We start from the raw sequence: 26,130 nt of genomic DNA, 5'->3' as shown, positions 1-26,130 counted from the left end.
TAGATCCTGTCTCAAAATAAGAAAATAAAAGGTACTGGGATGTATGTAGCTCAGTGGTAAAAGCACCTTGGGTTCAATCCCTAGTATCCCCCAAAATTAATAAATATTAAATTAACCCATTCTGATAGTGTGAAGCATTAGGGATTCCCATGCATTGGTATGGAGAATGCAAAGACTTTGGGCAGTGGTGGTTTTTTTGCATTTAAAAAAAATATATATATTTTTTAGTTGTAGATGGGAACAATATCTGTTTTTTTTTTTTTTTTTTTTTTTTACTTATTTTTTACTTATTTTTATGTGGTTCTAAGGATCGAACCCAGGGCCTCAACATGTGCAAGGCACGTGCTTACCACTGAGCTACAACCCCAGCCCTTGGCAGTATTTTTTTTTTTTTTTATGTTTTTTAGTTGGACACAATACCTTTCTGTATTTATTTATTTATTTGGTGCTGAGGTTCAAACCCAGTGCCTCACAAGTAATAGGTGAGTGCTCTACCACTGAGCTACAACCCCAGCCCTTGGCAGTATTTTTTAAGTTAAATATACACTTACTCTATATGACTCAGAGGGTTCTTCTTTTGTATATTTACCCAAGAGAAATGAAGGCATATGTCCACAATGATTGTGATTATTCATAGCAGCATTATTTATAATTGTCAAAACCTGGAAGCAATCCAAATGTCTATTAACTGGGTAGATAAACAAATTATGGTATATGTATGTATGTGTGTGTGTGTGTGTATTCAGAAATGTATATGCACATACATGTAGACACTACCTATGTACATAAACATAGTGGAATACTCAGAATTATGATACATGCAGCAATATGGATGAATCTCATAAGTACTAATGCTAAGTAAAAAAAAAAGATATATAAGTACATAATGTTTGAGTCCATTTACATGAATACTAGTGACAGGAGGCAGAAATCGAGTCAGGCACAATGGTGCACACCTATAATCTCAGCATTTTGGGAGATTGAGGCAGAAAGACCACAAGTTCAAGGCCAACCTGGATAAATTAACAAGAACCCATCTCAAAAGAAAAATTTTTACCAGAGGCCCAGGGAATGTAGCTTAGTGATATCACTCCTGAATATCTCCTGTTCTAGAGGTGTGTGATGGGGAAGCAGAGATTAATAGTTCCTTAGGACCGGGGATTGGAGGCCTTATCACATAAAGACATGAAAGAATTTTTAGGATGGAAGGAAATATTCTACATCTTGATTGTGGTAGTTGTTACATGAATGTATACTTTTGTCAAAACTCACCAAACTTTACTGGTCAAATCAGTGAATTTTATTTATTTGACTCATTAATTTTCATCTTTATTTTTTTCTGCAGTAGGGTCTCACTGTGTTGCCTAGTCTGACTTCACACTCCTGTGCTCAAGCAAATCTCCTATCTCAGCCTCCTGAGTAGTTGGTATTGCAGGTGTATGCCACCTTGTCCAGCTACTTTTATTTATTTTAATGGGCAGATTATGACTCAATAAAGTTAATAAGGGAATAAGACTTCAGGAGTTCTTCAATTTACTGACTTAAATAAAAAGTTTGATTATTCATCATGCAAGTGAATATCTTTGGGAAAATATGGGCACTCCTAGGGTGTGTAATGTGATATGCAACGTTCAATCAATGTCATAATTCAACTAATCTAGAGTTTTTAGAAATTTTTTTGTGTACATTGTGGGGACCAAAGCCAGAGCCATGTATATGCTAGGCAAGTGCTCTACTACAGGGATATATCTCTAGCCCTAGAATGTTTTTATTAATAGAGCTGATGCTCTTTTGGTAAAAGGCCAAAATGAATTTTATTATTATTTTTATTTTAAATTCTAGGTTTTGACATTTCTCCCATTGTAGGCATGCAGCATACTTGTTAATTTGGGTGTATGCTTACATGGATAATTATATTTCCTTTAATTTCTGTCACACAAAATTCAATCTTATGCTACAGTTAATAAATTATCCTCTATATACTAGTCTTTCACAAATTGAAGGGAAAAAAAAGTGAGAAATAGTGGAAAATGGGGAAAAGTGATTGGAAAAATCTATATTTAGTTAGACTGAGGTTTTAGAATAGTAAACATATTTTCAGATGTTCTGATATCATCTCTAGTTTTTCCCTTAATGTGTGTATTAGTTCTTATTTGTTAGTCTTCTGTTTAATTTTTTTCATTTTATTTTGTTTAGTACCAGGGTTTGAACCCAGTGAGGCTGTACCACTGAACTATATCCCAGCCTTTAAAAAAAATTTTTGAGTCAGGGTCTCACTAAGTTGCCTAGGATGGCCTTGAATTTGCAATCCTCCTGCCTCAGTCTCCCAAGTAGCTGAACTGAATAGCATGTACCATTGTACCTGGCTAGTCTCTTATTCACTATCATCCTGTTTCCATTACGACAATTTCTTCATTTGGAATGAAGAAACTTTAATTTTAATTGAACCCAGAGGTGCTTTACTATTTTTTTTTTTTTTAATTTACCAACCCTTTTTATTTTGAGACCAGGTCTCATTAAGTTGCTGAGACTGGCCTTGAATTTTAATCCTCCTGTGTTGCTGGTATTATAAGTGTATACCACCACACCCAGCTCTTCTTTCTTTCTTTTCTTTTCTAAGTATACCAGAGTTTTATTTAACGGAATACTGCTTAAAGTAAGTGAATTGGGAATTATAAATCTATTGACTATATTAAGATATAACTTTTAACAATATCACTGTTGTTCTTGTATTCCCAGATATGAATAAATATCCTTTTCCCTAATTAATACAAAGGAATGTAAAATATTTTTAAAGTTCTAAAATGAGCCCTCTTATAAACCATCATAAAGTTCTTCTTTCTTTTTTGATTCTTTCATAGTAGAGATTGCATGAGCTGTCTATCACTAAGCTACATCCCTAATCCTTTACTCCCTCCATTCCTTTTTCCTCCCTTCCTTTTCTCTTTCTTCCTTCCCTTTCCTTTCTTTCTTTCCTTTTTCCTTTTTCTCTTTATTTCTCTCCCTCTCTTCCTTTCTTTCTTTCCCGCCCGCCTGCCTGCCTGCCTGCCTGCCAGCCTGCCTTCCTGTTTTGCTAAATTCCCCAGACTAACCATGAAATTTTGATCTGCCTGCCTTGGCCTACTGAGTCCCTGATATTACAGGCACGTGCCAAAGGTACTCAGCATATTTTATCTTTTTTTTTAAATATTTATTTTTTTTGTAGTTGTACACAATAACTTTATTTATTTATTTATTTTATGTGGTGCTGAGGACGGAACCTAGGGCCTTGCACGTGCGAGGCAAGTGCTCTACCGCTGAGCCATAACCCCAGCCCATATTTTATCATTTTTAAAGCTACACATTGTTTCCATACTTAAACATCTCTGAAATTGGGTTGTGTCTAGCAATATACCATCTAGAATTTAAGTTGAATTCTTGACAGGATTTACTTTTGCTTCTTTCAGTCATTTGAAATAGTGTCAGTTTTCCTGGTAGTGTAAATTCAGACCACAATGTACAAGAGGTACCTATTCAAAATCTTGGAAGTTTTTCCTGCTACCTGGGATTCAGTGTCAAGGCTGAGATGTATGCATTTCTTTGTGGACTTCTTCTGTGTTACAGATGTATTTCAATTTTATCCCTGTCTTTGATATAATAGCTTTATGTGGAATCTCCTACTAATGCTTAGTGACTTTTCTTGGTTACTTTGCCCCCTTATTTATATACAGCATGGGTAAGTTTTAGAGTTGTTGGCATCTTTCATCTAAATCATCTTAAATTTTGTTCTGTATATGCTTTTTTTTTTTTTTAATATTTATTTTATTTTAGTTATCGGCGGACACAACATCTTTGTTTGTATGTGGTGCTGAGGATCGAACCCGGGCCGCACGCATGCCAGGCGAGCGCGCTACCGCTTGAGCCACATCCCCAGCCCCCTGTATATGCTTTAATACTGACTTTTCTCTGGAACTTTTAAATATGAGTAAAATGGGTATAATTAGTTCATGTTTTATCTTATAAATGATAATTGTTGTTCAGAAGCATAGGCTGCTGTTCTCCTGGCTCCCACTGTACAAAATCCCCTTTGAGGATGTTCTTCAGAGAAAAAGTTAAATTAGTAAGAAGTTACTGTCTAGAATTAATGAAAATAAATACAAATGCAACTAAATTATTTGTTTTTATAATCTCTTCCAAATTCTCTAGTGTTTTTATACCTATGGTATTTAAGCTTTCAACTTTTTTTGGTGGGGGGCAGGTACTGGGGATTGAACTCCAGGACACTGGACCACTGAGCCACATCCCCAGCTCTATTTTATATTTTATTTAAAGACAGGGTCTCAATGAGTTACTTAGAGCCTCACCTTTTCTAAGGCTGGCATTGAACTCAAGATCCTCCTTCCTCAGCCTCCCGAGCCACTCAGATTACAGGTATGCGCCACTGCACCTGACTTAAACTTTCAATTTTACTTATTTAAAAAAATTATTTTAGTTGTAGAAGGACACAGTACCTTTATTTTTATTTACTTATTTTTATATGGTGCTGAGGATCAAGACCAGTGCCTCACACATTCTAGGCAAGTGCTCTACTATTGTGCCACAATCCCAGCTCCTAAACTTTGAATCTTTAAGAATCCATTTTATGAAGTTCTTACCTAGAACATTTTTTAGATTACCAAGCATATTTTTTATATACATTTATTTAATTTATTTATTTATATGTGGTGCTGAGGATCAAACAGGGCCTCATACATGCTAGACGAGTGCTCTACCGCTGAGCCACAACCCCAGCCCCCCCAGGCATATTTTTTAAAGATTTTTTAAAATTTATAGATGGATACATATCTTTGTTTTGTTTTATTTTTATGTGGTGCTGAGGATTGAACTCAGTGCCTCACATGTGTGAGGCAAGTGCTCTGAGCCACTCCAGCCCCCATTACCAAGCATATTTTTTACTGAAGGATGAAGACATAATGGCAGACCAAGGTCTATTTCGTTTTTTGAATAGTATTTTTATTGAGATACAATCACATACCATTCCGTGTGTAATTCAGTGGTTTTAGTATATTCAGAGTTGTGCATTCAGTACTACTAATTTTAAAACATTTTCATGATCAAGGAACCTTGTACCCATTAGCAGACACTTTCCATTCTCTCCTCCCCACTGCCTCTAGCAAACACTGCTATTGTTCAGTTTAAGAATTTTTAGTTCAGGGTTGGGGATATAGCTCAGTTGGTAGAGTACTTGCCATGGTTGCACTAGGCCCTGGGTTCAATCCTTAGCAACACACATACACACACACACACACACATAAACACACAAAGAGTTTTTAGTTTAGTTACATATTGTGTTTACTATTTGCAAGACCTTTCTATTAGGTGTTGGGTAGGCTATAAATCTTAGTCTCAGAGCTTAAAATTTAGTAAGTTATAAGAGAACTACTTGTATATTTTATGTATGTGACAAAATATACTAAATGCCAAAATAAAGAATTTTGAATATTCAAACCTCTCATTTGGATCACAGCTTTACAGAATTTTAGTTGTTGATGAAATCTTTTTCATTAAGTAGAAAAGTAATCTGAGACCCAGAGGCATTTTTGTTCACATAGCTATGTGGCATAGCCAAAATAGTTTTTCGAAGAAATTACTATAGATACAATAATAAAGAGAGATGAATAATGAGAGAGATAACTGAGGTGGACACTTCAGGAATAGTGAAAGCATAAACAAAGCTCAGAACATATTTAGGAAGTAGTAAATAGTTTGCTTTATTAGAACAAAAGGTGTATGAAAGTGTAGCAGTATAAAATCAAGTTGATTTTGTCCAAGGGGCAAATGATTTGGAGTTTCTTGAAGATCCAAGAATTTATACTTTCTTAATTGGGTCTGTGTTAGCAATTACTAAAGATTATTAAGTAGGAGAGTGGTGTCATTAGAGCTAAGCTTTAGGACAGTGTTTCTCAAGCTTATCTATGATAGAGGACCAGTTTTTAAAAATATTTTCCATTTTGTTTCAAATTGGTAATATTTATAAAATATAATAAAAATGAGTTATTAGAAAAATGAAGAAACAGGGTTAGGGATGTGCTTCAGTTGTAGAGTGCTTGACTAGCATGCACAAGGCCCTGGATTTGATCCCCAGCATCATGCAAAAAAGAAAAATGGGGGGCTGGGGCTGTAGCTCAGTGGTAGAGCATTTGCCTTGCACGTGTGAGGCACTAGGTTCGATCCCTAGCCCCATATAAAAATAAATAAAATAAAGGCATGCTGTCCATCGATAACTACAAAAACAAATTAAAAAAAAAAAAGAATGAAAAAACATAAAATGTAAACTTATACTTTGTATTATTATATTTGTTACCAGACCCAAGTCTAGCTGCTTGCCGCACATCAGGCCCTTTAAGTTAAGAGAAAACTTGAAGGAGACTGTTTGAAAACTTGGCTCATCAAAACCTGGCTCAAAGTCATACTTGAGGGGGAAGCTGATTTAGCAGTAGTTTATATAGGTAGTTAATGGGTGTTCTCAGGCTGGTGGGTGCCTTCTCAATAGCAGGTGGGCCACATAGTGCACTTCTGAACTTAACACCTAGTCATGAGATTCTTTTCTGTTTTGCAAATCTCAAGAACGAAGATCATTATTTCATTATTTCCTCACCCATACCCCTTCTTTCCTTCCTTTTTTTTTTTTTTTTTTTTTTGGTCTTTTAGAGAATGAGTCTAAGTAAGTTGCCCAGGCTGGGTTGGAATTGTATAAATTTCTCTTACGCTAGGATATTTTCAGCTTTCCCTATGTCTTCACAGTGATTCTTCTGGGCTTTTTTGTTTTGATTTTGAGTTTTTATTTATGGTGCTGGAGACTGAACACAGGGCCTTGCACATGCTAGGCAAATATTGAGCTATAAAAATTTCTAAATACTTTGCAGTTTCTGTATATATCGTGTCATGTATTAATGACTAATATTCATAGACCAGCATTAGTGTGTAGTCCACATTCTGAATAGCACTACTTCAAAGCAGTTAACTTAGAAGCAGTTAACTGTGAAGGCAGAGCAATTGGAACATGATTTCTGAAGAAATAATTATGAGTTCTACAATTATCAATTTAAGTAGAATGGAAGATCTGGATTCCAGAGATATTTGGAAATTTAAATGAAGGCATATGAGATAATTGGATGTGGTTTTAAGATTGAGTTGGAAAATGGGAACTATTCTGTATTTCTCCTTAAACTGTAGGTTGAGGAGAAAGGTACTAAATTAGGTTTTCAGCAAAAATCCATGTTGTAGTGTTGTTCTGTTAAGTAAAAATACACACATATATTTATTGGTTCATAATTTTAGCTTGCCAACTCAAAATGCACTTTTATTACTTTTTTTTTAAACTTTTCTTTTCTTGATTGTACAAGAGTTTGAATGTATAATGACACAAACCCATAATGAAAACAGATGGTCAAGAAGATTTTACACTTGAACTCTTTTTAGTCTCATTTGTTCTTGCAGTAACTGTTGTTGGGCACTTGGCCAGGAAATTGTGACTCTTAAGCAAGGGGAGGAGTTACAGATAAAGTTCACATTGCCAAAGAAATTCTATTCCAAATGGATTTGTGTGGAGCAACAGTGATATCCAGTGACAAGTTAAATTAGACACAGAGGTGTTTTCTCCAACACTCAGAAGATACATGCCATTAAGGGACCTTGTTCAGACTAAACAGTCTTTCTGAAGTTAGGTTAAAATCACACACACACAAAAATTATACTAGGTCTTAAGAAGAATTTTGTTATGTGACTTCAAGAACTACTGACTCAGATAGTTTCACAATTTGCAAAACGGCAACCAGTGACAGATGAGGTAATTCTGCTTGAATTGTGAGTTAAATCTCAAAACCATTAAGAATTCGCTATTTACAGAATTTCATATATAGTAAATTGCATGTTCATGTTTAGTGTGAGACTATTAGATCCCTTCTTTTTAAAGTACATTGTGTTAATTATTTTATTTATGATGGTTAATATCTATATTTACATCTTCAAATTTTATGCTTTACTGCAATGGGATATTGTAATAAATGTCGTTATATTTTCCTTTGTATTAAAGTCTATGTTCAGTTTTAATAGTATTCCTGTTTCCTAGAGATGTTTCTCTTGTTATTGGTCAAATCTACAACTTGCAAATGACTTAGCTTGTAGGAATTTCTGGCTAGTAATTGTGTTTTATGGTTGGATGCTTAGTTTAGTCATGCTTTCTAGAGTGACAGTTTTGTTCTTTCAAGGTAAATTTGGAAAATTAATTTCACAAATATGTGCAGATTCCTAAACATAAGAGTGGAGTATGTTCCAAATTTAGAAGAGTGATTTGGTAAATGCATAGCAGAGGTACATAGTCGAGGTCCTGGTACCAATAGAAATTTTTGGATTCCCTAAGCAGATAAATCTTTTTGTTTTAAAGTATATAGTAGGGCAGTAAGCCTAGTCTTTTAGTTGATAAATATGCCTTTTCGTTGATATAGCACCCAACATCTTTTTTTTTTTTTTTTTAAATCTTAGTGAAGAGTAGTTATTATTTTAAGGCCAAGAGATTAGCTTCTTTTGAAGATTATATCCTGGGGACATACTATTTCAGGTTTAAGGCTGTCTCTATGCTGAAGTCAATTCTTTCAGCAGTTGGGTGTATGTTATCTTTATAAACCTTAACCATGTATAGGCAATAACTATATTTGACTTACAGAAGTTCACTATACTGCAGCTGTTCCATTTTGTTATTATAGCTTTGCTTATGCACTTTAAGTATTCATCACATATTGTTCCTTCCTCCATGTTTAATAGCTTAAGTTAGACAAAAAAAAAAAAAGTTAAAATGTATGGGAAATTTTCCTTTTGTTTCATAAGCATAATAATAGAAACGGATAGGTTGTGGGGGAGAGAGGAGTGATTGTTGCTTTTCTAATTCAAGTTTACAGAACTGCTACTGTAAGTTAGGGTACTTGTTTTGAATGAAAAGGTAAAGGATATTTGGTGGAAGATCATAGAAAAACGTCTTATTTACTACTTTGAAGCACTTATAATGTCTTCCCTAGCTCTGGCTTCCTCCTAAAGGACAGCTTCTATCGTATATGTCACAAAATGGTACCTGCTTTGTAGCAGACATTCAGTAAGTGTATAATTGAATTCTTAACATGATTACTTAAATCAAAGAGGAATGATGTAATTTTTGTGGGTACTTAACATAATTATTTTGGTAAAAACACATTTTCATATTCTTGAGATATGTCATTCCCAGAGTTTATATGGTTAATAAATGTTCACTGTGATCTTTATATCTCTAAATATATGCTTATGTATATTTTTACATGTGTATTTTTATGTTATATAAGTATATTTTATATTTGATAGATTTTTCATGGCAATATAGGTTTAATCTCTCTTCTCAATAATAAATAAACTGGTAAGCCACTTTGCTGGTACTGTTAATAGTTTCTTTATGCCTTTAGCACTGATTGACATTAGCAGAATTTCTTTTTGTCTTATGATTTTAGCTGAGCCTGAAACCAGCTCTAGCATATTTCAGAATCAAAGTTATTTATTTTATTATATATTTTTACATCTCTTTCTCTTGGATTTTATCATGAGGAAGAAAAATCTTTCCAAATCCAATCCTGTTTGTATTCCCATTGAATATTTTAGGCATGTCAGCTGTTAGGGCTCTGATTAAGGTTTTGATCTAGTTGGCCCCTTTGACTGAATTGTGTGTGTCTTTTGAAAAGCCTAAGTAAGCTTCAGTAGTAGTGTGTAGAGTTTCGAGAGTTAGAACCACTAGTTTATGCCTTTTACTCTTGTTATTTTTTTTTAAAGGATTTGTGTAACTAGGAAAAGTTGATAATAAAGTTGATGTTCTTATCAATAAAAGCAATGTGAAGTTTAATAAAGTGGTAGAGGAATCATGGTGATTATTTTTTAGTTGGGGAATGTTTTTTTAAAAAGGAGGTATCATTTATTCTCTAGTTCCTTTCATTTTTCTGCTGTCAACTACTGTTTTTCTCTACCTATCCATAACTAACCCAAGGTAAAATAAATATTGATTTTTCCAAAAGTCCAGGTTTTCTTAGGGAAAGTATAAATATTTTGTGTAACTTCTTTTTCAGGAACTAACAGTTTTATAAAGTTAATCTATAGTGCACAGAAGTTATGTGTATGAGGTAGCTAATCACTTTATATTTTTCAGAGAAAAAAGAGATGATTGTTCTGAGTTCAGGTGGTGATTTTAAGTACTCAAACTATATTAAGCAAATATTTAAAAATTTCTTCATTTAAGTTGGCACATACATTTTGAGATGAGAAAGAAAGTTTTAAAATTTAAAATAGTAAATATTTAGTTAATAAAGAGGTTTTATTTGTTTTGGTGGTAGCGGAGATTGAATCCTAGCACATGCTAGGCAGGTGCTAAACCACTTAGTTATAGCTTCATCCCTTCTACCAAAAAAAATATATATATATATATATATATTTTTTTTTTCCCTTTGAGAATGGGTCCCCATAAGTTGTCCTGGCTGTCCTTGAACTTATGATTCTCTTGCTGCAATGTCCTGAATAGCTAGCATTACAGATGTGCCACCACTTCTGGCTTTTATTTTTTTCTTTTCGTTTTCTTTTTTGAAACACGGTCTTGTTATGTTGCCAAGGCTGACCGCAAACTTTTTAAAAAGGAGGTATCATTTAGTCCTGGGTTGGACTACAGGTGCTGCCACTGTGTCCAGCTAGTGAAGTTTTTAAAAGAAGTCATTAGCTAAATCAGTGGTTTCTAAACTCTCTGATGTATCAGTTAAAAGATGAAGCATTCATTCCTGTATGTGCATATTTATAAGTTATCTATACTACTATCTTTATTTTTATACAATATAAAAGAATTGAGACATTTTAAAGTTATAAGTAAATGTCAGTAGAAGATCTTATATTTTCTTATTTTATCTCAGTGGTGTCTTTTTCATCCCCTGGTGCAGTTACTACTCTTTGGAGATTATTGATCTAAATTGTAATGGGGAGCATACCCAGATAGCTTTAAATATTTTTTTACAATTTCCACAAATAATAATGATTTTGACAAACACTGAAGTTGATTTGTGTCATTCTTATTTCTCACAGGTACTTATGAAATGAAGGCAAAAAAAAAAAAAAGTTTGGTAATAAGAGAGGATAAACCATCCAGTTTTAATTTTGGCCATTAATTTGGAGATCAGATGGACTAGGCTAGGGTATCTTATTTTCAAAGACAATTAAAACTTGCTCCCAAAGACAATCATGGTGATATCTGTTATACTAGGATATGTCTACTTTCCCCCATATCTTCACATTCTTGTGGATTTTGAGGTTTTTTTTTTTTTTTTGGAACCCAGGGCCTTGCAAATGGTAAGCAAACACTGTACCACTAAGCTATGTCCCTAGCCCTGTCGTTCTGAAATTTGAATTTATTTCATTTCTTCAAAATCTGATAATTTCTTTCTTGGAGGATAAAGTCCATTCTCTCTAATATGACAAATAAAACTTTTAAGATTTTGATACTGCTAACCCTTTTAAACTTCATAACATTTATTGTTCTTTCCACTACCCCTGTTTCTCCATAAAATGTCCTTCTACAAAAACAAAGCTCTTTTTTTTTTTAACCATGACCTATCTTTACTAAAATGATGCAGAATCTACCATCATAATAACTATGAAATTTGTTTCTTATGCTAAGAAAGCTCTTTTAATTAAAGAAAACTCCCGCCGTAATAAATGATTTGAAGTTGACTTGGAAACCTTTCTTGCTTGCATTCTTTTTTCTTTTGTCCTGCTAATAAACTTCTATAGATATAGCTCAAAACATCTCTTTGACCTTTCTAAATAGCTGGTTCTCTCTTCTTGTTATTTTATAGCGTTGAAGTACTGTAATTATTTGCTTTTAAGTCTTTCTCTTGGTAGGCTTAGTTCCTCAAGGATAAAGATAGTTAAAGTAATTTTCATGAGGCAAGCATTCTTGTTTGTTTCCATATTGCAGTCTTAGCATATATAGTAGGCACTCAGTAACTATTTGTTTACTGAATATTTGTTTTGAATAGACTTAAATCTTTGACAACTAAATTTCAAACAAATAAGTAATGAATTGTAAAATGTCAAAAATAAACTCATGGACTGGGGTTTTAGCTCAGTGATAGAGTGCTTGCCTAGCATCTGTGAGGCACTGGGTTCAAATCACAGCACAAAATATATCAACTAAAAAATATATTAAAAAAAAATAACTCATTTTAGGGGCCTGACATTAAAAAAGAGAGTCTTGTCCTTGAAATTTTGAGAATGTGGCATTATTAGTGGTAGGATGCAATCATGTGTTTTTGGGTAATAGCTGATTTCACTTATATAAAAAGGACTCTAATAATTTTTATTACAAATCTTTTTTAAAAATATTTATTTTTTAGGTGTAGATGGACATAACACAACGCCTTTATTTTTATGTGGTGCTGAGGATCGAACCCGGGTCCTGCCTGTTCGAGGGCAAGCGCTCTACCACTGAGTCACAATCCTAGCCCTATTATAAATCTTTTTTTTTTTTTTTTTTTAAAGAGAGAGAGAGAGAGAGAACTTTTGATATTTATTTTTCAGTTTTTGGCGGATACAACATCTTTGTTTGTATGTGGTGCTTGAGGATCGAACCCGGGCCGCACGCATACCAGGCGAGCGCTCTACCGCTTGAGCCACATCCCCAGCCCCCCTATTATAAATCTTAATACTGACATTTAAATGAGAAGATCTAGAAGAAAACTGGGGAAAGCTCCTTGGCATTGGTTTTACAGTGATTTTTTTTTTTTTTTTTTTTTTTGATAGAACACTAAAAACACAGGCAGCAAAAGCAAAAGTAGATAAGTGGGGCTATCTCAAACTGAAAAGCTTCTTTGCAGCAAAGGAAACAACAAAATGAAAAGGCAGGATATGAATTGAGAAAATATTTGTAAACCCTCTATCTGGTAAGGGGTTGATACACAGAACATATAGGGAACTCAATAGCTAAAATAAAGACTAACCCAGTTTAAAAATGGGTGAAGGAATGAGCCTGGCGTGATGGTGCACACGTGTAATCCCAGCATCCTCGGAGGCTGAGACATGAAGATCAAAAGTTCAAAAAAGCCAGCCTCAGCAATGATGAAATGCTAAGCAACTCAGTGAGACCCTGTCTCTAAATAAAATTCAAAATAGGGCTGGGGAATGTGGTTTAGTGGTTGAGTGCCCCTGAGTTCAATCCCTGCTACCAAAAAAAGAAGAAAAAAAAGAAGAAGAAGAAGAAAAATGAGCAAAGGACCTGATTAGATACTTCTCCCAACAAGACATACAGATGGCCAACAGATATATGAAAAGGTGCTCAAAAATACTCATCACTGGGGAAACACAAATTAAAATCATAACAAGATATCATCTGACACCTATTAGAATGACTTTGATCAAAAAGACAAATATTGCCAAGTGTGTAGAGAAAGAGAAAGCCTTGAACACTGTTGATGGGAATGTAAATTGGTGCAACCACAGTGGAAAACACTATAAAGGTTTTCTAAAGAAATTAAAAATATAACTACAGTATGAACCATCAATCCCTGTCGTGGCAATATGCCCAAAGGAAGTGAAATCACCACCTTGCAAAAATATCTTCCTTTCCATGTTTATTTCAGCATTATTCACAAGATGTGGAAATAACCAAAATATCCATCCATGAGTGAATGGATATAGAAATGCACACACAGAAACAAATATTATTTAGCTTTCAGAAAGGACATTCTATCATAATTACAGTTATCTTATGTCAAAAATAAACTCATGGACTGGGGTTTTAGCTCAGTGATGGAGTGCTTGCACACAAAGTACACAAAGGCACCAAAAATGTACATTGGAGAAAAGATAGCCTCTTCGACAAATGGTACTGGGAAAACTGGAAATCCCATGTAACAAAATGAAATTAAAGCCCTATCTCTCACCATGCACAAAAACTCAAAGTGGATCAAGGACTTAGGATTAAATCAGAGACCTTGTGCCTGATGGAAGAAAAAGTAGTCCCAAATCTCCATCGTGTTGGATTAGGCCACAACTTTCTTTATAAGACTCCTGTAGCGCAAGAATTAAAACCAAGAGTCAATAAATGGGATGGATTCAAACTAAAAAGCTGCTTCTCAGCAAAAGAAACAATCAGTGAGGTGAATAGAGAGCCTACAGAATGGGAGCAAATCTTTACCACAAGCACATCAGATAGAGCACTAATCTCTAGGATATATAAAGCACTTAAAACCTTAACACCTATATATATATATATATAATCTCCCAATCAATAAATGGATAAATGGGCCAAGGAACTGGACACTTCTCAGAAGAGACTATACAATCAATTAACAAACATGAAAAAACATGCAATATCTCACTCTAGTCAGAATGGCAGCTATCAATAATACAAACAAGGATGTGGGAAAAAAGGCACTCTCATACATTGCTGGTGGGGCTGCAAATTGGTGCAGCCAATCTGGAAAGCAGTATGGAGATTCCTTGGGAAACTGCGAATGGAACCACCATTTGACCTGGCTATCCCACACCTCCGTTCATACCCAAAGGACTTAAAATCAGCATACTACAGGGACACAGCCATATCAATGTTTATAGTAGCACCCTTTCACAATAACTAAATTATGGAACCAATCTAGATGCCCTTCAGTAGGTGAATGGATAGGGAAATTTTGGTATATATATATATATACACATACACACACACACACACACACAATGGAACATTACTCAAAATTAAAAAGAATAAAATCATGGCATTTGCAGGTAAATAAATGGATGAATTTAGAGTGAAGCAAGCCAATCCCAAAAAACCAAAGGCCAAATGTTTTCTTTGATATGAAGATGCTGACTCATAATGGCGATGGTGGGGTGGAGCTTGGGCAAAATGGAGGAACTTTAGATAGGGCAAAGAGGAGGGAGGGGAAAGGAGGGGGCAAGGGGGTAGGAATGAGGGTGGAATGAGTTAGACATCATTACCCTAAGTACATGTATGAAGCTACAAATGGTATGAAAATGCTTTGTGTACAATCAGTGACTTGAAAAATTGTGCTCTGTACATGTAATATGAAATGAATTGCATTATGCCATCATGTATAACAAATTAGAATGAATAAGTAATAAAAAAAAGGATATCTATCATTTCAAACAACATGGATGAGCATAGAGGATACTTTGCTGTGCTAAGAGAAATAAGCCAGACACACACACACACAAAAAAAAACCTGAGCTCATTTATACATGGAACCTTAAAAAAACTGAATGCATAGAAACAGTAACAGTGGTTGGTGATGGAAAGATACAGATCAAAGAATGCATAGTTGCAGTTCTGTAGGGTGAATGTTAAGAGATCTAATGTACAACATGAGTATTATAGCTAATAATGTGGTATATAGTCAAGAGAGTAGATTTTTGGTACTCTTACCATCGAAGGGAAGAAGGAAAAGAGGATAGAAAACTATATGCTTGACTCTAGTAATCACTGTGTCTATGTATATCAAAGTAAACAACAAAACATCATGTTATTCAGGCAGTATGCCCAAAGGAAGTGAAATAATCACCTTGCAAAAATATCTTCATTTCCATATTAATTTCAGCATATTTCACAAGGTGTGTAAATAACCAAAATATCAATGGCACATACCTATAATCTCAGTTGCTCAAGTTCAAGACCATCTTAGGCAGTTTAGCAAGACCCGGTCTCTAGGGACTGGGGATGTGGCTCAAGCAGTAGTGCGCTCGCCTGCATGCGTGGCGCCCGGGTTTGATCCTCAGCACCACATACAAACAAAGATGTTGTGTCTGCCAATAACTAAAAAATATTATAATTCTCTCTCTCTCTCTCTCTCTCTCTCTCTTAAAAAAAAAAAAAAAAAAGACCCCGTCTCTAAACAGAAAATGAAAAGGGCTGGGAATGTTGCTCAGTGGTAAAGCACCCCTGAGTTTGATCCCCACTGCTTCTCAAAAAAAACACACAAAGAAACATGTTAAACTTTAAATCTATACAATAAAAAGAAAAATAATAAATGAGAAATCTAGAAAAATAGCCAAATAACTTAATTGAACTTAAGAATTCCTTCCCCTGTATTAATTTTCTTTTTTCTTTTTGTCTCTTTTTCTATAGGGTATTTGTGAACCGAAGTTTAGCCATGGAAAAAATAAAATGTTTTGGTTTTGATATGGATTACACCCTTGCTGGTGAGTAATAACTTCTTATTGCTTAAGAACTGCTATTTCTGATTTGAGGCAGTGGGTCCATAGGGGGCAATCCAATAAACATGTTGATTTAATTATATATTTGGCTGGCAGAAACTCTTAGCGTTGAACTGTTCTCATTGAGATTTGTGCATATTGAAATCCTATATGCTTGCGATTTTGGTTCATGAGCTTGAACCAGATAGGTAGATCAAGTTCTAAATTATTTTAGAGACCCTGATAAAAAATGATTTGGTGAAATTATACATTAATAAATATATTTGGACATTTTGAGGTTTTACTCTATTAATTTGTTCTTCAGAGATGAAATTTTGTGTCTCTTGGACATAAAGGTAAATTATTATCATTTGAAAAATTTCAACATCTCATTTAGGTTTTTGGTGTTTTTAAATTTCTATTTTAATTTTTTTGCAGTGCTGGGGAGCAAACCCAGGGCCTTATACCTGCTAAGCAAGCACTGTGCCTCTGAGCTATATCCACTGTCTCTAACATGTTATTAACACAAATGGGAAATGTTTTTATATTCCATTGAAGTGACTGCACACTTGTAAAAAGGTTTCTTAAAAACTAGATTAGTTTTATTCACCTAACCCTTGGAGATGCTAGCACTGTGCTATTTTTCCCTTCTGTTTCTGAGATATAATTGAAATAGTAAATTAGGCAGTAGTTATCTCTCTTTAGAACTTAAGTATTTATAATCTGATAAATATCTCATTTAAGAAGTAGTGAGTGGGGGAGCTAAGGTTGTAGCTCAGTGGCAGAGCACTTGCCTTGCATGTGGAAGGCACCGGGTTCTATCCTCAGCACCACATCAAAAATAAAGTAAAGGTATTTTGTCCATCTAAAACTGAAAAGAAAAAAAAAATTAAAAAAAAAAAAGTACTGAATGGGAAGGAGAGATCAAGTTGAAAACTTGCGTATTTGGATTTACACATGGTTACAATTATGACACTTAGAAAAGAATATTTCAGAAATTGTCTTCAAAAATTTTTGTATTAGCTAGGCATAATGGTGCATGTCTGTAATCTCAGCAATGCAGGAGGATCACAAAATTTGAAGCTGTTTCAGCAATTTAGCAAGATCTTGTCTCAAACTAAAGAGAGCTAAGGAATGTAACTCAGTGATAAAGCACCCCTAGGTTAAATCCCCAGTACTGGAAAAAAAAAATGTTGTGTGTGGAGTTGTTTGTTTGTTTTGTGTGTGTGTGTGTGTGTGTTTTGAATAAATTCACACAAAACTTTTTTTTTTGGTCTTAAAGGTAGGTAGTCCCAGCACTTGGAAGGCTGAGACAGGAGGATCTCTTGAGCCCAAAAGTTTGTAACCATTCTGAGCAACAAAGTTAGACCCTGTCTCATAAAAAAAAAAAAAAAAAAAAATTTTATATTTAAGTACACAAAAATCTTAAAATGGGGGCTGGGGATGTGGCTCAAGCGGTAGCGCGCTCGCCTGGCATGCGTGCAGCCCGGGTTCGATCCTCAGCACCACATACAAACAAAGATGTTGTGTCCGCCGATAACTAAAAAATAAATATTAAAAATTCTCTCTCTGTCTCTCCCTCTCTCACTCTCTCTTTAAAAAAAAAAAAAATCTTAAAATGTATAAATTCACTTTTCTTATGAACCATTTATATAACAGTATTAGAAACTCAGTTTTCACCTCAAATTAGACATCTCAGTTTGATGTTCAGTTTATGCTGCAAATATAAATGAATATATATACAAAAATGAGCACATACAGGTACTTGCCACATAGATGTAGCTATGATTTTTTACCAAACAAATTAATTTATTAAAAATATACACAGTCCCTGATTGGAATTTTTCTTTTCCCTTTATACTCTGCGTTATATTTGTTTGTATAATGGCCTTACAATTGTTTTTTGAAGCATTTTAACTCTGATGTTTTATGAATTGGACACAGACTCAGGCATACTTGTCAGAAAGTAGGTGAACATGAATGGTGGGTTCTAAGTTTCTTTTTTTTTTTTTTTTTTTAATATTTATTTTTTAGTTTTTGGCAGACACAACATCTTTGTTTGTATGTGGTGCTGAGGATCGAACCCGGGCTGCACGCATGCCAGGCGAGCGCGCTACCGCTTGAGCCACATCCCCAGCCCGGGTTCTAAGTTTTATTGCGTTTTTCTACCTCTATCAAGGTGGTCATATGACTTTTTTTGTTATTGTTTGTTTTTTAAAATGGTGAATTATAGCCAGGCATGGTGTCACATGTCTGTAATCCCAGTGGCTTGGGAGGCTGAGGCAAGAGGATTGCAAGTTCAAAGCCAGCTTTAGCAACTTAACAAGACCCTGTCTCAAAAGAATAAAGTAAGGGCCTGGGGTTGTGGCTCAGCGGTAGAGCTCTCACCTAGCACGTGCGAAGCCCTGTGTTTGATCCTCAGCACCACATAAAAAAATAAATAAATAAAATAAAGGCGTTGTATCCAAGTACAACTAAAATTAATATTTAAAGATAAATAAATAAAATGGGCTGGGGATGTGGCTCAGTAGTTAAGCACCCCTGGGTTCAATCCTGGGTACCAAAAAAATAAAAATAGGAAAGGTGAATTACCTTGATTGATTTCTGAATGTTAAACCAACCTTGCATTCCTGGTGATATAGTTTTTATCTTGTTCATTTTATATATTGGTACATTTGATTTGTTGAGATTTTGTTCACAGTTTTTACATTGTGTTCAGAAGAGGGTATTCATAGTTTGCATTATGCTCAGAAGGAGATTTGTAGTTTTCTTGTAAAGTGTATCTAATTTTAGTTTCAGGGTAACGTTGGCATGGTGTACTGAGTTGGAAACCATTTTCTTCTCCTATTTTCTGAAAGCTTGGGTAGAACTTTTTTCTTTCCTTCCTTCCTTCCACCCACCAGAGAAACCATCTGGGGCCAGGAGTTAATTTTATGGGACGGTTCTTTATTATACATTTAACTTCTAAAAATTGTTGTAAGGGGCTGGGGTTGTGGTTCAGTGGTAGAGTGCTTGCCTGCCATGCACGAGACACTGCGTTCAATCCTCAGCACCACATAAATGTAAAATAAAGATATTGTGTCCACCTAAAACTAAAAAATAAATATTTTTTTAAAAAAATTAAAAATTGTTGTAAGACCAGAGTTTCTCTTTCTTCATGTATCAGTTTTGATAATTTGTGTTCATCTGTTTTAAAATTTATTAACATAAAATTGTTTATCATGTTCATTTTTTATTCTTTTGAAGTTATATCCCCTTTCTCATTTCTTATATTGGTAATTTGTATGTGTGTGTGTGTGTGTGTGTGTGTGTGTGTGTGTGTATTTGTGTAAATGTGTACACACACACTTTTTTTTTTTTTTGAGATAGAATCTTGCTATGTTGCTCAGGTTGGCCTTGAACTCCTGGACTCAAGTGCTCCTCCTGCCTGAGTTTCCTGAGTAGCTGGGACTAGAGACATGCCCCACATGGCTTGGCTTGTTATCTTTTTTTTTTTCCCCCTCTTGATCCTTCATTAATTTAGTTAGAGGTTTATCAGTTTTATTGATTTTCCCCTTGGCTCTAACCTCTGGGCAAATTCACTTTGGGTTTCAGTAATTTTCCCATGTATACTTTATATACAGCCAAAGTATTCCTTTACTTTTTACCTTTGCAGGGGGTGGTTGCTGGGGATCAAACCTATGGCCTTTTACGTACTAAGCATGTGCTCTACCACTTAGCTACACTCCCAATCCTCAAATCTATTCTCTAAGATTTGTTGACAACTTTTGTTGTGTACTGGGAATAATAAATGTGTTATCTAGTACTGAATAATCTAGTGGTCTAGTAATTACCATCAGGGAGGAATGAGTGAGGTATCAAAAGAAGGGGAGGTTATATAAAGTGCAGAAATGAATAATAGGGTAGGTAGAGATGAGAGATAAATCTTCTCTTGAGGCAACCTTCACTGATATGAAGCTAAGGGAAAACTTGGAAGGTTTGATGGGAGAATAAACTAGCACATATAAACTCATCTGAAATTTAATGTAATTAAGGAGACTTAACTAAGTTAAGAGCTTAATAGGGGCTGGGGTTGTGGCTCAGTGGTAGAGCACATGCCTTGCAAGTGTGAGGCACTGGGTTCGATCTTCAGCACCACATAAAAATAAATAAAAGTATTGTGTCTATCTACAACCAAAAAGTATTTTTAAAAAAGAGCTTAATAAATAATAGCTATTATAATAAATAGATACCTTTAGCTGGATATGGAGGCACAAACCTGTAATCTCAATGATTTGTGAAGCTGAATCAGGAGGATCTCAAGTTTGAGGCCAGCCTTGGCAACTTAGTGAGATCCTGTCTCAAATTAACCAAAAAAAAAAAAAAAAAAAAGGAGGAAGAGAGGGCTGGGGGAGTAGCTTAATGGTAGAACACTCTTAGGTCACATCCCCAGTAGAAACAAAGAAGTGGGAGGGAGAGGGAAAGAGGAAGGAAGAATAACCCAATAAAGTATTAATTTTATCTGAAATGAAAAGATTAGATGTGTTGTTTTATCATTTGGGCTGCTATAACAAAATATCATCAACTGGATAGCATATAAAGAACTGAAATTCATTTTTCACATTTCTGGAGACTGAAGTCTAGGATCAAAGCAAATTCAGTCTGCGATGATGGCTTGCTTTCTGCTTCATAGGTAGCTCACTCTGTGGAAGGGTAAAGAGGACTCTCAGGCTTCTTTTAAAAGGGCACTAATCTGCTGGGTGCCGTGGCAAACACCTGTAATTCCAGCAGCTTGGTAATCATTTATTCCCTGATTAAAGGAGGATCACAAATTCAAAGTCAGCATCAACAACTTAGCGAGGCTCCAAGCAACTTAGTGAGACCCTAAGCAAAAAATGGTCTGGTGGGTGCTGGGACTGTAGCTCAGTAGCTCAGTGACAGAGCGCTTGCTTAGCATGTGTGAGGCTCTGTGTTCGATCCTTAGCACCACATAAAAACAAATAAATAAGGCCGGGAGCAGTGGAGCTCACCTGTGATCTCAGCAGCTTAGGAGGCTGAGACAGGAGGATTGAGAGTTCACAGCCACCCTCAGCAGAAGCAAGGCGCTAAGCAACTCAGTGAGAACACTGTCTCTAAATAAAATACGAAATAGGGTTGGGGTTGTGGCTCAGTGGTCAAGTGCCCCTGAGTTCAGTCCCCGGTAACCTTCCCCCCCCTTCCCCCCCACTGCTTCCCCCACAAAAAAATTAAAAAAACAAAATAACAGGGTAGGTAGAGATAAGAGGTAGGTAGATAAGAGGTAAGTAGGTAGATAAGAAGTAGGTAGAGATAAAGGCATTCATCTATAACTACAAAAAAATAAATACAAGTGACTACTAAAAAAAAGGGTGGGGAAAGGCTGCAGATGTGGCTCAGTAGTTGAGTATCCCTGGGTTCAATCCTCAGTACCCCCCAAAAAAGGCACTAATCCTGTTTGTGAGGATTCTAAACTTGTAACCTAATAAACTCCTAATTTTGTCACATTGGTTTCCAATGTAAGTTTGGTAAGGGGGGAGGTCACGGTGAGAATCAGACATAGCATGTGCTATAAAACTTTTTAAAATTAGCATAATCTACAAATTGGCTATTCTGGCAAACAATATTCTGAGTGATGCAAAGTTACCATTTACAGCATAGATGGGTTAGTAGTTTTTAGTGTTGGAGTGTAGTGAAATTGATAGAATATAGGTATCCTGAGATTGGTGCTTAAAGTATCTACATAGAATGTCTTATCTCTAAAGGCAGTGTTTTTCAGTGGTATGTTAGCTAAGAGATGGTTACTGGTTCATGCCCTACCTTACCACACTGTAAGTTTGTGTAAATTAATTCTGAGGAAATAGCTATGTAGGGTTTTACCAAGTTTTTTTTTCCCTTTTGTTTTCAAATATGTGAAACATACGTAATCTTTTTTCATGGAAAGAGTGAGGGAAAGGATTTAATTTTGGAGAATTAAGCTGGTTTCTTGAGGAAACAATTGTTTTTTTTTGTTGTTGTTGTTTTTTTAAGAAAATGGCCACAGAAGACTGTTTTGAGGGGATAGGAGGTATTATGGCTTGCTTTTGTTGATTTTTCAAGTTTATTTTGTAGTTCATATTGATGGATAAGAAAATTTGTTTTAAATAGTCCTGGTGTTTCAAGAATCCTGTTCTCTATGTCAGTTGTTAAGATTAATAGAAATGTTGGTAAATAATTTTTTTTCTTTGAATAATTACTTAAATTTTGATTTGTTGCTAATGAAGAGGATAATTGAAGGAAGAATGCATATGTGGACTCTAGGAATGTTAAATTCTGTGTGTGTGTGTGTGTGTGTTCGTTCTAAATGAGATTTTCCAAAAATAAATTATATTGACCTTTTGTAGAATGATATTAAGCCAGAGGTAGCAAGTTGTTGTTGAGTAGTTTTTTGAGAGAAAAACTGATTGCCTGATTTGTATTAACATTTTTTTCCCTCACAGTTTGGTAATCATTTATTCCCTGATTAAAGTGTATCACACAGTGTTTAGTAACATAATCCATTCTGATGCGAGCTTTATTATCTCAGTCTCATTTGAATGCTAGTCTAATATTTTCAGAGAAAGTTCCTTTATTATCAACCATCCCTGTAATTGAAGCCAACTATCATTTTTAATGTTTCTAAGATTTGTTTTTCTATAAAAACAAAAAATGTAAAAAAATGTTAATCAATGTGATTTCTCATGATTGTCTTAGACTATTACATATAAAATTCCAATATTAGTGGATTATGTTTGATGTAAAATGTACCTATTGCCCTATTTACAATTTCTCTTTTACCCCAAATTACTTTAGCAACATTATAGTACTTTGCATATTTTGGCTTCCTGTGAAGACTTGTTTTTCTTTTTGTTTTTGTTTTTGTATCTTGGAATCTGCAGAGGATTGATTATAGGATACCCTTCTCCCCTAGGGTACCAACATTTGAGAATGCTCAAGTACCTTGTATAAGACAAGAAAAAAAGTCTATACATGTTCATATAAATGCAACCATCCTGGGCTTAATTACATAGTATATATCAGCAGTTTTATTGCCAAATATTTTTATTATCATTGTTATTTGGTATGGGAATTGAACCCATGTGCACTTAACTATGGAGCTACATCCCCAACCCTTTTTATCTTTTTATTTTGAATGTTAATATTTATTTTTTAGTTTTCGGTGGACACAACATCTTTGTTTGTATGTGGTGCTGAGGATCGAACCTGGGCCTCACTCATGCCAGGCGAGTGCGCTACCACTTGAGCCACATCACCAGCCCCAGTATCTTTTTATTTTGAGACGGGGTCTCACTAAGTTGCTTGGGACCCCACTAAGTTGCTGAGGCTGGCCTTGAACTTGTGATCCTCCTGCCTCAGCTCCTGAGCTGCTGGGATTACAGGCATGTAATCAACCAGCTCATTAATACGCTTTTAATTGGTACAAAAGGAGGTTTTTTTTTTAGGTACCGCTACAACCAGCTCATTGATACGCTTTTAATTGGTACAAAAGGAGGTTTTTTTTTTTTTTTTTTTTTTAGGTTTTATTTTTTTATTGGTTCATTTTAATATTAGTAGTGGGATTTATTGTGCCATATTTATACGTGCACATTACATTATTTGATCAGTCTTATTCCCCGTTCTTTCTCTTTCCCTCCTCCTAACCCATTTGCTGTACTCTGTTGATCTCCCTTCTATTGTTATCATTATTGTTTTAATTAGTACATTATAATCACACACACACACACACACACACACACACACACACACACGAGATTCATTGCAGTATATTTGTACATGAACATAACACAATTTGTTAAATTTTATTCCCTAGTACTTCCTTATATACTTTCCCCTTCTCCCCCTTCTCCCTGCATCTTGATCTTCTTCCTCTACTCTGTTGGTCAAGGAATTATTTGATTTTGAAACAACACTTTTAATCGGAAAGAAATAGCTGACTTTTGCAATTACATGAAAGATTATACCTGGTGAGTTCCATGGAGTTAACATCAAAATTATATATGTAAAATTATTAAATTTCCAGAAGTCTTAAGGGGAAATTAGAGCAACCCTTGAGACAAGGGTTTGTTAATATTTATTTAAGCCTTTCACAAATATAGTGACTCTTCATTTAGAACTATGAACATGTATCATTTCTAACTTGGTTCATTTGGGAAATCATCCTGGTTGTTTTTGTTGTTATGGTTGTTCGTTTGTTTGGTTTTTTAATTTTTTTGTTTTTGGTACCGGGGATTGAACTCAGGGGCACTCAACCACTGAGCCACTTCCCCAGCCCTTTTTTGTATTTTGTTTAGAGACAGGGTCTCTCACTGGGTTGCTTAGCTCCTCACTGTTACTTAGGCTGGCTTTCAACTTGTGATTCTCCTGGCTCAGACTCCCTTTGGCTTTTTTTTTTTTTTTTTTTTTTTAAGTCTAGATTTTTTTTTCTTATTTTTAAAAATGACAACAGAATGCATTATAATTCTTATTAACACATATGCAGCACAATTTTTCATATCTCTGGTTATATGTAAAGTATGTTGACACCAATTCATGTCTTTATACATGTACTTTGGATAATGATGTCTATCACATTCAACCATCCTTGCTAATCCCCTGTCCCCTCCTTTTCTCTCCCACTACTCTGCCCTATCTAGAGTTCCTCTATTTCTCCCATGCTCCCCCTCCCTACCCCACTATGAATCAGCCTCTTTATATCAGAGAAAACATTTGGCATTTGTTTTTTTTTGGGGACTGGCTAACTTCACTTAGCATTATCTTCTCCAACGCCATCCATTTACCTGCAAATGCCATGATTTTATTCTCTTTTATTGCTGAATAAAATTCCATTCTGTATATATGCCACATTTTTTTTTTTTATCCATCTACTGAAGGGCATCTAGGTTGGCTCCACATTTTATTGTGAATTGTGCTGCTATAAACATTGAGTGGTTTATAGCAGCACAATGTGGCTGTGTCCCTGTAGTATGCTGATTTTAAGTCCTTTGAGTATAGACCAAAGAGAGGGATAGCTGGGTCATATGGTGGTTTTATTTCAAGATTTCCAAGGAATCTCCATACTGCTTTCCATAATGGCTGTACCAATTTGCCGTCCCACCAACAACATGTGAGTGTACCCTTTCCCCCCCTTCATCCTCACCAACACTTATTGTTGTTTGTCTTCTTAATAGCTGCCATTCTGACTGGTGTAAGATGATATCTTAGCATAGTTTTGATTTGCATTTCTCTAATTGCTAGGGATGATGAACATTTTTTCCATATATTTGTTGATTAATTGTGTATCCTCTTCTGAGAAGTATCTGTTCAGGTCCCTGGCCCATTTATTGATTGGGTTATTTGTTTTTTTGGTGCTTAGTTTTTTGAATTCTTTATATACCCTAGAGATTAGTGCTCTGTCTGATGTGTGAGGGGTAAAAATTTGCTAGATTTTTTTTAATTTGTTTTTTTTTGTTGAACATTTTTGTGAATCTAGGCTCAACAATTCACAAGGAAGTAAATTACAGTTTTTTTTCCAGCCCCAACATTTTTAGGTTATGAGCCATTTCAGTAAATCCAGCAATAAGCTCCTTATTATCTGTTATCAGTTCATAACAAATGGGTACCATAGCAATGTCCAGTTCCTCACTTTCTTTTGAGAAATTTCTAGGAGTTTGAGAATGAACATTTATGACATAGGTATCTGAACTACATCTGTAGTTGTAGATGGACAGAATGCCTTTATTTTGTTTATTTTTATGTGGTGCTAAGGATCAAACCCAGTGCCTCACATGAGATGCAAGTGCTCTGCCACTGAGCGACAGCCCCAGCCCTATACAGTGTGCCTTTTAATCCTTATAACAGCTCATTAAGCTAGGTATTATTAGC

The 26,130-nt window shown here is 35.1% G+C and overlaps 1 protein-coding gene across 7 annotated transcripts in view; it reads left to right on the top strand.

Moving 5' to 3' along the window:
* Nt5c2 (5'-nucleotidase, cytosolic II) overlaps positions 1–26,130 on the top strand; it is an 88,542-nt gene that overhangs the window by 27,479 nt on the left and 34,933 nt on the right. For 5 of the 7 annotated variants that reach the window (XR_013088820.1, XR_013088819.1, XR_013088818.1 and 2 more), the window contains exon 3: positions 16,169–16,242. Coding sequence is in view for 4 of the 7 variants with exons in the window: in XM_076835141.1 (XP_076691256.1) it covers positions 16,169–16,242 (74 nt within the window). In the remaining 3 variants the exon portion in view is untranslated. Of the gene's footprint in view, positions 1–7,608; positions 7,846–16,168; positions 16,243–26,130 lie in introns of those variants that run through there. The other 2 variants (XM_076835143.1, XM_076835144.1) reach the window with 2 other exon arrangements.

The sequence above is a fragment of the Callospermophilus lateralis genome, chromosome 15 (assembly GCF_048772815.1).
Source record: "Callospermophilus lateralis isolate mCalLat2 chromosome 15, mCalLat2.hap1, whole genome shotgun sequence".
Taxonomy (NCBI): Eukaryota; Metazoa; Chordata; class Mammalia; order Rodentia; family Sciuridae; genus Callospermophilus; species Callospermophilus lateralis.
The sequence above is the reverse complement of the archived record's forward strand: the minus strand, read 5'-3'. Positions and strand labels throughout refer to the sequence as shown.